The sequence below is a fragment of the Podarcis bocagei genome (assembly GCF_964188305.1).
Source record: "Podarcis bocagei genome assembly, chromosome: 9".
NCBI lineage: Eukaryota > Metazoa > Chordata > Lepidosauria > Squamata > Lacertidae > Podarcis > Podarcis bocagei.
In genome coordinates this window covers 67,225,545-67,238,373 of record NC_138134.1, presented here as the reverse complement: position 1 = coordinate 67,238,373, position 12,829 = coordinate 67,225,545, and the positions used below count along the sequence as shown (strand labels likewise).

The 12,829-nt window shown below is 42.9% G+C and overlaps 2 protein-coding genes and 1 long non-coding RNA gene across 6 annotated transcripts in view; 1 reads left to right on the top strand and 2 right to left on the bottom strand.

Annotated features, from left to right (window-relative positions):
- Positions 1-2,150, bottom strand: part of SEC31A (SEC31 homolog A, COPII coat complex component) — a 62,016-nt gene extending 59,866 nt beyond the window's left edge. Inside the window, exons 1-3 of the mRNA XM_081206927.1 lie at positions 1,796-2,150; positions 1,301-1,369; positions 853-879 (exon numbers count right to left, since the gene is read on the bottom strand). The gene's annotated coding sequence lies outside the window, so the exon portion shown is untranslated. The remainder of the gene's footprint in view (positions 1-852; positions 880-1,300; positions 1,370-1,795) is intronic.
- A 1,889-nt stretch (positions 2,151-4,039) lies between these two features.
- Positions 4,040-9,921, top strand: LOC308594391. Its single transcript, XR_014011420.1, has 4 exons — positions 4,040-4,107; positions 4,628-4,964; positions 5,325-6,150; positions 9,784-9,921. It is a non-coding gene; the product is annotated as an uncharacterized lncRNA (long non-coding RNA).
- The window catches only part of LIN54 (lin-54 DREAM MuvB core complex component), a 35,381-nt gene continuing 29,260 nt past the window's right edge, over positions 6,709-12,829 (bottom strand). For all 4 annotated transcript variants that reach the window (XM_081207040.1, XM_081207043.1, XM_081207042.1 and 1 more), the window contains 2 exons: positions 11,183-11,385; positions 6,709-10,017 (listed from right to left, as the gene is read on the bottom strand). In XM_081207040.1, coding sequence (XP_081063166.1) covers positions 9,816-10,017; positions 11,183-11,385 — 405 coding nt within the window. In that variant the 3' untranslated portion in view covers positions 6,709-9,815. The remainder of the gene's footprint in view (positions 10,018-11,182; positions 11,386-12,829) is intronic.

The following is a 12,829-nucleotide window of genomic DNA, read 5'->3' as shown; positions in this document are numbered from 1 at the left end:
TGTTCCAAATACTTAAGAGAGCAGGGTACAAACGCTATATAACATGCACATATCATAGCTGTCAAGTGTCCCTTATTTGAAGGGACAGCCCCTTATTCCAGCGCCATGTCCTGCTGCTGTCCCTTATTGATGGATGTCCCTTAAATTTCAAAGGAAGCAGCTCCTCTCCCTCCCTCCCTGCCGGCCAGGGAGGAGGGAGGCTCACCCAATAAGTCTAAGAACGACTGGGGGGGGGGGTGTGTGGAGCTTGCATGCCTTGTATTTTTTTGCATGTGCTGCTGCAAACTTTGCAGTGCAAAGCCAGGCCGGGGAGCCATCTTAAGTTGAGGCTGCATAGGCCTTGTGGTGCATGTGATTCAGATTCTATTCAGTTGAACTTCTGGTTACAAAGTTGGTTGGACAGTGTTCTTGAAGCTACCAGCATGAGTTTGACCAGACTGCAGGACAGGAAGACTGGAGTCCCTGGAATGGGTGAGGCTGAAGGTCCCTTATTTTCAAGGCTGCTGGTCCCTTATTTTCAAATCTGTAAGTTGACAGCTATGGCACATATCTAAAAAACTTTCTGTGTGTGTCAACTATGCCCAAAATCTAGAATATTTACTGGAGCTGATTTGCACAATATTTTCTATCCATCTGAGCAAACCTAACAGTACATGTTCACATGGACACCATGTTTTAATAGGAAAACAAATACAGTATGATCACAGCAGTACCTTTTTCAGCTACCCTAGACCACAGGATTGTAGAATGACAAACGATGCCCCCCTACAACTCAGATCTACTTGTATGGACAAGAGGTTCATGAGTATTAGCTCTTAATTTCGCCATTTTCACAAATGCTTTAAATCTTACCTGATTATCCTGGAAGATTCTTTATGCCTGAAAGCAGGAAAATGAATTCTAATTAAGTAAATATCAAAAGATAGCTAGAGATATAGAAAATACAATGTTCAAGAATCTGAAATGTTACTTTAAATCCTGTGTCCTCATCTTCAAGAATAGTAATCACAGCAAATCATGATGTGAACAGCAAAAAAAGGTTTAATCACTGGACACCAGGCAAGTACTACCAGAAATGAAAAATAAACCTACAATACTGATGTTGAATCTACATGAAATCATGTTCAATTTGGGAGCTTTTTTAAAAAGTAGATTCCACACATTTTAAGGATACTTTGTACTAAAACTTCCAAAAATCAACAAGGAAAATGAACATTTTTTATGACACTGGCAAAAACAAGTCCTCAAAATATAAAAGTACAAAACCTATGCCAAATGATGTTCAGAGCAACAGTCATACCTCAAGACTTTTGGGACTCCTTGCTGTCATGAAGTCCCTATCTCTGGAAAAAGCAATTCTCCTTTCCCTCTGCAACACAAAAAAGGGCACATAAAACACATATTAAGACTACCTGCAAGTCTTATCAGAAGTGGGGGTCACCTTCAAGCAACATTAAAGAGGTCTCGCTGCTGCCTCCACTGTACTGAATAACCAGGAGCACTAATATTCCAGTATTGAGTTCTGTCTTAGGAAGTTATTGCTTCCTGGCTATGAACATTGCCCGGCAATTTGTGCCAAGTACCGTAATTTCTTCCAGCCAGATGGGCGGGGTATAAATAATAACTTATAAATAAATGACAAATTATGATGATGATTATTCCTAACTTGTGTCTCCTGTTGCAACAAAGGCAAAATTTGAAGGATTGGGGTGGAGGGGAGTTACGAGTTATGACAAGAAAGCAACCACAGTACGTACTAAAGAGACTCTCCCTTAACCAGAAGAAATGGACCCACCTCATCACTGTGAAAAGTTCCATTCAAGCCTAAAGGTCTGGAAAAGAATACAGAAAACGGAGTGGGGGTCCCCAGCTTCCCCCAATAAATTGGAAAAAATTGTTTTGGGTACCCACCCCCGGCAATTTTTCAAGTGCCTCCCACTAAACTCCAAATTAGTAGCAATTAAATACATTTAAATGTATTTAAATTAATACATTCAATTTTAAATTAAATACATTTAAAGGGGGAAGTGGAAAATAACAACAGTAGTCATAATAATCGTCCGCCCACGCCGTTAAATGAACCTAAGCACAAAGCTACTGCAAACCCCTCATATTCTACGCAGAGACACGCACTCCACCAAGGACGAAACCCGAAAGGAATTGAATTGCCAAAGCACGCGGGTATAGCCAAACTGACGCCTAGCGCGGCCGTGCTCTCATTGGCTCTTAGCCGTACGCTGCTTTTGATTGGGTCCTGACATCCTCTTCCGCTTCCGGTACGCGGGTCCATTACGTTTTCGGAATGATAGAAAGGAAACGCAACCAATCGGAACTACAGAGCCTTAATGAAGAACTCACCAATGAGAAGAACGGTTTTATATATACACGAAGATGGAGCGCGAGCCAATCAGAAAGGGCTTCAGGCCAGGAAGGGGAGCCAATAAGGATAACGGAATCCGCGATGGCGGCGGTTTGAACGGCCTTTCAACCAACGGTGGCGAGCACGTAGAGCTACGAAACATGTAGACCTGCGTGCACGTTCCTCCTTGACGCAGGCGGTTTGCGAAACCCACCCGTGCTTTCCGTTCGATAGGGCTGTCACTACAAAGATGCCGAGCCCTAGAGCGACGCCGCTCTGAGCCCAGCGTGAGGGAGCGGGGAAAACTATTATTATAAGAAGTCTATGACCTGAGAATGGGGGACGAGGAGGACGGGAAGGAGCCGCGAGTGCTGCAGATGGTTTGGGCAGATGAGACAGATAAGAACTGTTTTACGTTTGTGCTTCACAATGAGGACCACATCCTTGGTAACTCCCTTCGATACATTGCACACTTTGTCCACTTTTCTGAACCTGGTCCTTGTAGAATTGGAAGCCTGCAACGTTCGACTTCAAATCCTCTCCCTGCAGCCTAAGCCAGCCTCCCTTAGCAGCCACTATTGTAAGAGACCCCTTCTTTGTTAATGTACCCCAGGCCCACTCTTTTCAGGGTTAATCATGACCGTTACAGATTAGGGAGGCTGCTGTGTCTTCCCAAGGAAGCTGGAGTCGACACTGGGGTGTCTTCCTAATGGGAGACACCTGATACAGTTGCAAATAGCCCAGGCATTTGGGGGAGTCCATGAATTATTGCCACTTTGCTCTCCATTATGGGTGGGGTTAGGGAGGGTAGAGGGGATAATGTCCGAGCGATGGAGAAGGGAAGGGAATTTGTGAAGCGTCACGGACACCGATCCGTTCACCACCATGTCTTTGTAATGCTTGTATAGTTGGCGTTAATGCTCACAGCTTTTTTAAAAATTCTGGAGGTTCTGGTAACCTGTGGTGTATTATTTTATTTTCTATTTTCTGTGACCTTTCTTTTCCCCTCCATCCCTTACCATGTCTCTTCCCACTATGCACAGATTTACTTAACCTGCAAACTCCTTAGTGTGGTCTGTGGGGAATGTAAAAGTTGGAATCACATCAATAAACACTTTTAACTTCCAAACAAAAACAAAAAACTTCCTTCGATACATGATCATGAAAAACCCTGAAGCATCACCCATCCTTCTGAAAGAAAAATATGAATTCCTGCTGGATTTTTGGGTGGTTTGGATATTTGCTGTCTTGATTTCTGTGATATTATTCACTTGTGTGGAGGATCGGGTGGATAAATGCCCAAGGAAAAAAGGGGACATATCCAGAGATGGAAGGAAGTCACAATTCCGATTAAGGAAGAATGGCAGACAAAATTGATGAATTCTGCTGAAATGGCAAAACTTACAGGAAGAATTAGAAACCAAGAAGAGGCTGGCTTTAATAAATAATGGGGAGTTTATAACTTACTTGAAAAATTACTGTAAACAATTACATTCATTGGTAGGTTTGACAGAAAACCTGTAGTAAAATAAACCTCCGCATCCAGACCAAAGGAGGCCTACCGGCTGTCAATATACTGTATTCCAGAAGGGGCTGGAGGATCTCATGGGTGTCTGCCAGCATGTCCTCAGCAAATTTGAGGCAAGCATGGAAGAGTACAATGCCCAGAAGGATGAGACTATGGAGGAAGCATAGTCTTGAGTTCCAATCTGTTGTTCAGACCTGGCCGCAGAACTTAGTCTGCTTTGGTTGTTCTGATGGATAATAATATCTGGGCGGCTTCCAACAAAGATTAAAAATACATTAAAATGTCACACATTAAAAACTTCCCTGAACAGGGCTGCCTTCAGATGTCTTCTAAATGTCAGGTAGTTGTTCTTCTCTTTGACATCTGGCGGGAGGGCGTTCCACAGGACGGGTGCCACCACTGAGAAGGCCCTCTGCCTGGTTCCCTGTAACTTAGCTTCTTGCTATGAGGAAACCGCCAGAAGGCCCTCGGCGCTGGACCTCAGTGTCCAGACAGAACGATGGAGGTGGAGACGCTCCTTCAGGTATACTGGGCCGAGGCCTTTTAGGGCTTTAAAGTTCAACACCAACACTTTGAATTGTGCTCGGAAATGTCCTGGGAGCCAATGTAGGTCTTTCAAGACCGGTGTTATGTGGTCTCGGCGGCCGCTCCCAATCACCAGTCTAGCTGCCGCATTCTGGATTAGTTGTAGTTTCTGGGTCACCTTCAAAGGTAGCCCCACGTAGAGCGCATTGCAGTAGTCCAAGCAGAAGGATGTCCTTTGCAGAGTGTGGGACGGGGAGTGTGACCTTGCTCCTGCTTCTTGTTATCTCATTGGCATTTGATGCCGTTAACCATGGTATCCTCCTGGACAGGCTCAAGCAAATGTGATTTGGGGGCAGCGGTTCCAACCGTGTCTTCAGGACAGAGTCTGACATTGGAAGGGTGCCTTTTGAACTGGAAGCTGCAGTTATTGCAGAATGCTGCAGCATCACAATCAAGCAGTCTATAAATTTCATTAAATAAGTAAATAATGGCACCACCATGACTTAAATTGGATTGTCTTCTTGTGGGAACGGGGTGGGGTTGAGAAGGAAAGTGTCGAGTTGCAGCTCGGCATCCAGGGAAAAATCAGTCTCACACCAAGATAGGTTCCGAAATATGGCTGCTTTTAGGGCTAATGCAGCACAGCTTTTATTGTGTGAAATCAGAAAGATACAAGCCAAGGAAAGATACAAAATACAAGCCAAGCAATTTGTTCTAGCCAGTAGATAAAGACCTTCGTACTAGACCGTGCGAGCGATCAGGCCATGCTACGTTAGCCAATCATATAGGACAGCACGAGCTGTTCACGCGCTGTTCATGCTCCAAGGATGCTTCTAGCTATGAGATCACCCTGCAACAATAAGAACTTTGCTCATGCTCTCATATACAAGCAATCATTTTCCCACAGGAAAGGGTCTTGTTTTTTATGGACTAAAGTTTTCCCCCCTAATAAACATTGGATGTCCAGGAAGGAAGCAGTGTGACCTAGTGGCTACGGTTTCCGACTCTGATCCTGGGAGACCAGGGCTTGAATTCCCATGAAAGCTCCCTGTGTGTACTACCTGGAGGTGGCGCCAGCCAATGCCTCTCTCGGCCTGTCCTCCCTCACAAGGCTATTGTGGGAGATCAAATGAGATGCCTTGTTTACACAGCGCTACTTTCATGTCCGTGTAGTATTTGGGGCAGGAGCACTTCCTGCTTATTAGGGCTTGCTTCCACATGATAGTGCAATGAAAATCAGTGATTAAGTTAGTAGAATGACTTTTCTCTAAAAACTTTCCATTCCTGGACAATCGAGCCAATGTTTACGAAGCACTGGGAGCTGCTGCACGCAAGACTGGCTGTGCAGTCGAGTTGTGGACTTAAGAAACTGGAGAGGACGTTGATGGGTCTTCCCATTGGGAAGAGGCCGAATTCTTGGCTAAAATTCTGAGGGGAAATGCAATTAGAATAAATGTGTGCCCTTTCCTAACAACTTACAGCCTTCTTTCTCCCGTTACCTTGCAACATGGCTGTTTGTAAAAGTGCATGAAGTTATGAAGCTATCACAGCATGCTTACCTCTGAGGACTACACAAAACAGCCTAGTTTTAATGATGTTGTCCATTCCTGTTTTATATCCTCAGCCCTGTAGTAACATCAGTTTTCAATGACATAAGAAAACAGCAGCAGCATCTTCATTCACCTTCTGCTGAGTTGAGGCCTGTGCCAAAGCACACCAGTATTGCCCAATGTTGATGGCGAGTGTTGCTCTCACGAACCATCTGGAGTGGGATATTAATAATAATAATTTATTACTTGCATCCTGTCCATCTGACTAGGTTGTCCCAGCCGCTCTGGGTGGCTTCCAACAGAATATATAAAACACACGATGAAACAACAGACATTAAAAGCTTCTTGATCCAGGTCTGCCTTCAGATGTCTATGGAAAGTCATGTAATTGTTTATCTATTTGACATCTGATAGGAGGGTCAAGCGAAATGCCATGGTTTTGCAATGTTGTAAAGCGAGAAGGAACATGACTTGCCAGTGAATTATGGGGAACAAATGATGAATCAAATAAAACCAAGGCTATGTCCTGTTCAACAGGGAAAATGGGAAAGTGTATGGGAAGAGGACAGCTGGGGAGGAAAGAGAACAAATTCTGCATTGGACATATTGAGGATTTAAGATGATAAAGCATTTTAAGCTCGGACAAATTCCTCTCAAGGAAATTGCCTCATTAATGCTAATAAAACCTGGTAATAATGAGGAATGTAAAGGTTCTTATCAAAGAAAAAAGTGCAAACATTCACGTGTACAGAATAGTATAAACTTTTTATTTTTTTTTCTTTGTGATTTATCTGACATTTGTTTTTACAATATAGAAAAGTGTATTCTTTGAATAGGTCTAGTAAATATAAATTTCAATCTATTTTAGATGTAAACCAGAACTAGAAAATTAATCCCCGACACCCTCCCCTCTCAAAATCTGCTGACAATGGGTATGATACAAAAGCATTCCAGCTGGGCATTTTCCAATCATGCCACAAATGCAGGAGAAACACTAATTTGGAGACGTTGTACTGCACGAGTGTTTCGTAGATTCCTCCCAGTATCTTGATGTTAATTTTAACTAACTTGTTCAGCAGTTTCATGCAGGGAACCATGTTCAAAAACACAAAAGCAGGAGTAAGAAGACGGGAAGAACCAAGCTAAATACAGGAAAGAGCTTGTTCTAAAGGGGGGGGGAGGGAGTGGGGGACAGAAAAGTACATCTTTGATTGCACCTTCTTCATATCTTTTACACGCAATTCCATCATACATAATCTACAACCGGAATCCAAACTTCACAAAAGGTTTTCTGCACACTTATAAATACACATCACAAAAGGTGCAAGTTAGAATAAGACACAAGAGTATGTACAAAATTAAACACATATTTAGTTCTAGATCAAAGTATGCATGTTCAAAAAAATAACTTGATCAAGTATTATTTTATCCACTTACACTAATTTACATTTATACATCTCTTATCATATGGACACTTATGGAATTAGTAAAAAGGTGAGCTTCACCATCTACTCTGAAAAGGTAACACACTGACTTTTGACTCCAAGTCAAGAGTTCTACTCATAAAACAATTCTGGTAAAAGGAAAAACAGCTTCCCTTTCAGGGTTGAGTGTACGTATATGCCAGCCTGCTATGTGTATACATACACAGTTACAAAACAAAATATATATGTACAGTTCTATGCTGTCCCTTTGGGGGTAAAGAACTGAAGTAATACAGAGCAGACTAAGATAATAGCAAGTGCTTGCTAATTCAAGCATGAGATTTATATCCATTCATGAAACTTAGAATGATTGAATCATTTGCTGCATTAGAAAACCATGCAAGTGTGTTTAGCAATTTAATATTTTTTACAAAGGCTTTCGCTTTGAAGCATCTCCACCCAAAATAATGCTATTTCATGGGGGGTGGGGTGGAGTGGGGGTTCTGTTCCACCAAGGAATTATGAGGTTTAGCTTTGTCTTACTAGGACGTGTCAGCCACTGCACTGCTAAAACATACTTTTTAATAAGTAAGCTAAAACTTGAGGCGTATACAAAAACAGAAACAAAATGACACAGTGAGTGGCAAGGCAGATGCAGTTTACTTCGGATAAATTTCTGAATGGAAAGCTCCTTTGTCTGATGCACTGCAGCCGCACGCCTAGGTCACTTAAATCTGTTAAACGCAATGGGATTAAGTGAAGCAGTGTTGGATTGTCACCTCAAAATCTGCAGGTGACTGCCACATTGTTAAAACACAATAAAACACCACATCTTTAGAAGTTTAACCCTCAACACCTCGCTGATCACATTTAAAATAAAACCCAAGTAGGTCATTTGAAGACACACTTGAACCATTAAGTATTCCCACTGACTAGCTGGGATCCAAAGAGCCATTTTAGCTGCCCTTAAGGGGATTTTTTTCTTTTTACTCCCAACCCCTCCAGGCCAACTGCAAATTCCTTTTCAAAATCCCCCTTCAAAACAATTTGCTATGGAGTCTGAGGGAAGGGGAAACTGCTGTTTGAGAAACTCAAGAGGAACAAGAGTACTCATGTGCTTTTGGTATCCTGGCTGGTATCTGGATATTGGGGAAATGGTTTGGGGCTTTCAGTGAGCAAAACCATGTAGCCTTTTATATAGACTAAGAGTTATGCTCCCCTTGCACCCATATATCAATTTAAAAGGTGTGGCACATTGCAAAGTGCTCTTTAGAGGGTACGTAGCATCATCAAGCATTGCTTACATCTTACAACATTACCCAATAAATGATTCCCCCCCCCAACTTCATGCACTGGAAGGGTACAAAGCTTAAATGATCTGGGGGAGTTGTAAGGTATCAATGAATATTAAGTGGTATTAATGCTACCAGAAGATCCTTTGGCAATTATAGTCACATATCTCAAAGAGCACACTCTTAAAAGATCAGGAAGTTACAGGGAAACTTGATTACTTCCTTATAAGGATAGCTAGATTCAAGACAGAGAGAGATATTTGCCTTCAATCCTTCAGAGGGGGTTGGCTAACATTTGGGACCTGGCAGAAATGTTTTTAAAAATCCCTAGCTACATTAAAATTTGTCAAACAACATATTGATAATCTCTTTGAAATCGAATGAAAACAGTTTATTAAAATTTGGAATATGTATTACAGTGATACATTATTTTTTTAAAAACTTACTATAAATGTTGTTTTATGCTGTTTGAGGCTATGATATAAATTTTCACCTTGATTTTTTGTATATCATAGTTAGATATTTCTGGGTCTAGCTCTGATAATGCGTTATTCTTAATATATACTAATAGTAAGATCTGTACAATAAACTTCCCCACTGCAGTCAGGACTGTGGCTAACTACTGCTTTCCAGCAAATATTTATTTTAACTGACTTCCTTTCAACATTGCCTTATCCAAGGATGTACTGCTATTCGCTTTTGCAACAAAATCTGTGTTGTGATGCTGGCCAAATGTCATTTCAACTGGGTTTGCAAAGAGATGTTCCTGAAAGCTTGTCTGTCAGATGTCTTCCCACCCACCTGCATACAACATATAACACTATACATTGCAAATAATAATAATTTAAAAAGAATTGCCAGAAGAAACGTTTTTTAAGAGAGAAATGGGGGGGGGCGGGAAAATCTCAACTCTGTGCAGTCCCATGAAGTTGAGAGGACAAAGATGCACACCATATGCATGAAGTAAAAGTGTTAAGCTAAAAAGGTACACGTCATTACAAAGCTTCAATATTAACATACACCAATGAAAACTAAGCAGCACCAAATTAAGAATGGACTAAAACTACATCTGATGTGAACTAAAAAGTGTCCCTGTGCCTTTTAGTGTCCCGTTCAGACCACAGCTCATTTCAAGAGTTAGCAGTTCGTGGCACAAGGGTCGCTTTTGGACTTTCCTGCTGAATTTATGATTCTCATCAGACAACGTCCAAATTCCTCTAGAATCATCCGTTCTGCTACTGCCTTCGACTTTCCTGCCTTCTCGGCCTGCTCCGCCTGCGCAAGTAAGCAGTCGCACGTCGCTTCAGCAACTTCCTTCGTTACAAAGGTAAATGGCAACCTAGAAGAAAACAAGAACAAGCCTTAGCACATTATAACTGACAATCAGACTCCTTTTCCCCTAAATTAAGTATCAAGGCATCTATCTGTAAAAGCAAGGAAGATCAGATGCAGTTCCTCAAACACACACTTAGGTGTGAATAGGAATGTGCTTTTCTTTTTCTCCACAATCTTTATAAATCCAGGCTGACAATGGCTTTCGTTCATCATTTCCACAGATCCCTCCCTCCAGGTTTAAAGGGGTTTAAAGCCCTTAAAAGCTAAAGGGAAAAGGCAGGGAAACAGCATGTACACACACCCATTAATGTGTAGTACTATGTACCGTATTTTTCGCCCTATAGGACGCACTTCTTCCCCTCCAAAAATGAAGGGGGAATGTGTGTGCATCCTATGGAGCGAATGCAGGCTTTCGCTGAAGCCTGGAGAGCGAGAAGGGTCGGTGCGCACCGACCCCTCTTGCTCTCCAGGCTTCAGGAAGCTATCCGCAAGCCTTCGGAGCTCCGAAAGCTTGCGGATAGCAGCCTGCAGCCTGGGGAGCGCAGCGCTGTGCACCCCGGGCTTTAGGCAGCTATCCGCAAGCCTTCTGAGCCTGGCGGGAGTTCCCACCGGGCTCAGAAGGCTTGTGGATAGCAGCAAGCTCTGGGAGCGAAGGCGAGGTTTTGCGCAACCTCGCCCTCGCTCCCGGACCCGTTCTGGGGGCTGGGGAAACTCGGGCTTCCCTCGCCCCAGCCCCACGGCTAAAAAGGAAGCCAAGACAGCGAGCGGGATCCATCCCGCTCGCTGTCTTGGCTTCTGCCAAAGCCGCACGCAGCCTCTCCCGGCTGGAGAGGTTGTGCGTGGCTAAAGAGGAAGCCAAGAAAAGTCTTGGCTTCTTTGCTCTTTGGGACTGGGGGGGGGGATAATTTTTATTTCTTTATTCCCCCCCCTACAAAACTAGGTGCGCCCTATGGTCCGGTGCACCCTATAGAGCAAAAAATACGGTACTTGTTCCACGTCTAGCAATTGCAAGAACAGCAGAATAAAATAGGAGTCCAGGCAAGTAAGGCAGGAGGAGGCACTCTGCTCCCCAAAAGTTATTTCCATGCCCTCTATTTCTCTCATCCTACAGCATTGTTTAACAGCACAGAAGAGACTGCATGACATCAACAAAATGCAAGTAAGCACACCTTCCCCCTCCGCTGGTCAACACCGGGGCTGGCCTTGTCAGCAGGTCTGAAATCTGCGAGGACAACTTTGTCTTTGCGGCAGTTTGTTGCTGGACTCGCACTTCAGCAGCGTCAGCCAAGTGCATCAACGTCTTCCGCTCTGGGCTTTCTTCAAAGTTCTTGCAGCCGATACATTTGCAAATTGAAGAACACATGATCTTTGCCTGAACAGGAGAAAAACAAAAGCCTATTCATTCATTTATTTAATTAATTTGTATAGCACCCTTCATCCGAAGTTCACAGCGCAGTTTGCAACATAAAAATACAAAATGAGAACACAAAATACATAATAAAAGGAAAGCACAACAAACCCTTTCTAGAAACACGTTTAATAATAATAATAATAATAATAATAATAATAATAATAATAATAATTTATTTATACCCTGCCCTCCCCAGCCAAAGCCGGGCTCAGGGAAGCTAACACCAGTAAAATTACAATAAAAACATAATGGAGGGGGGGAACCAATTTAAAATACAGGTTAAAAATACAATTTAAAATGCAGCCTCATTTTAATAGTAGCCCATAGATCAAAACCATAAGGGGAGGAAAACATAAGGGTCAGACTAAGTCCAAACCAAAGGCCAGGCAGAACAGCTGTTGTCTTGCAGGCCCTGCAGAAAGGCCATAGAATGTTAAAAGCCTGGTTATAGAGGAACAATTTTTGCCAGGCACTAAAGATATGTAACAAAGGCGCCAGGCGAGCCTCCCTGGGGAGAGCATTCCACAAATCGGGAGCCACTGCATAAAAGGCCCATTCTCATTTTGCCACCCTCCAGATGTCTCATGGAAGAGGCATGCAAATAAGGGCCTCAGATGATTTTCACAGGGTCCAAATCGGTTCATATGGGGAGAGGCGGTCTTTGAGGTATTGTTTTGCTATGTGTTGTAAAATCACAGATTTATTCGTGTATTCAAAATGATTACTGTTTAGCACACACCTTTCAGTGCAACATCAGCCGGATAAATATGGCTGCCTAATCTGCAATAGTGCATCACTGATCTTTCATTATGCTGCAAAATTAGGGGATAAAATCCTTCAACTACTGGAGATTTTCATTCTCCCATTTTCATATAGGTAGAAGTCATGTCCGCAAGGGGCTCTTGAAGTTATAAGGATGGTACACAGTAAGCAGAAACATGGCAGAATGCCTTTGTTAAGCTATTTCCTGGCTCTGAACTGCTTTCCCTGTGGAGGTCGCCCAAAGTCAGAGCCTGGGTCTTTTCCAGAAGCACTGAAGGAATTTTTATTTAAGAGGTTTCCTGTGGCTGAAGATAGCTTTGGATTTAAAATAGGGATACAGTGGTACCTTGGGTTAAGAACTTAATTCATTCTGGAGGTCCGTTCTTAACCTGAAACTGTTCTTAACCTGAGGTACAACTTTAGCTAAAGGGGCCTCCCGCTGCATGATTACTGTTCTCATCCTGAAGCAAAGTTCTTAACCCGAGGTTGTATTTCTGGGTTAGTGGAGTCTGTAACCTGAAGCGCCTGTAACCTGAAGCATCTGTAACCCGAGGTACAGTCATACCTTGGATAGCTTTGGGATGAATATTTTCGGGTTGCGCTCCGTGGCAACCCGGAAGTAACGGAGTGCGTTACTTCCGCG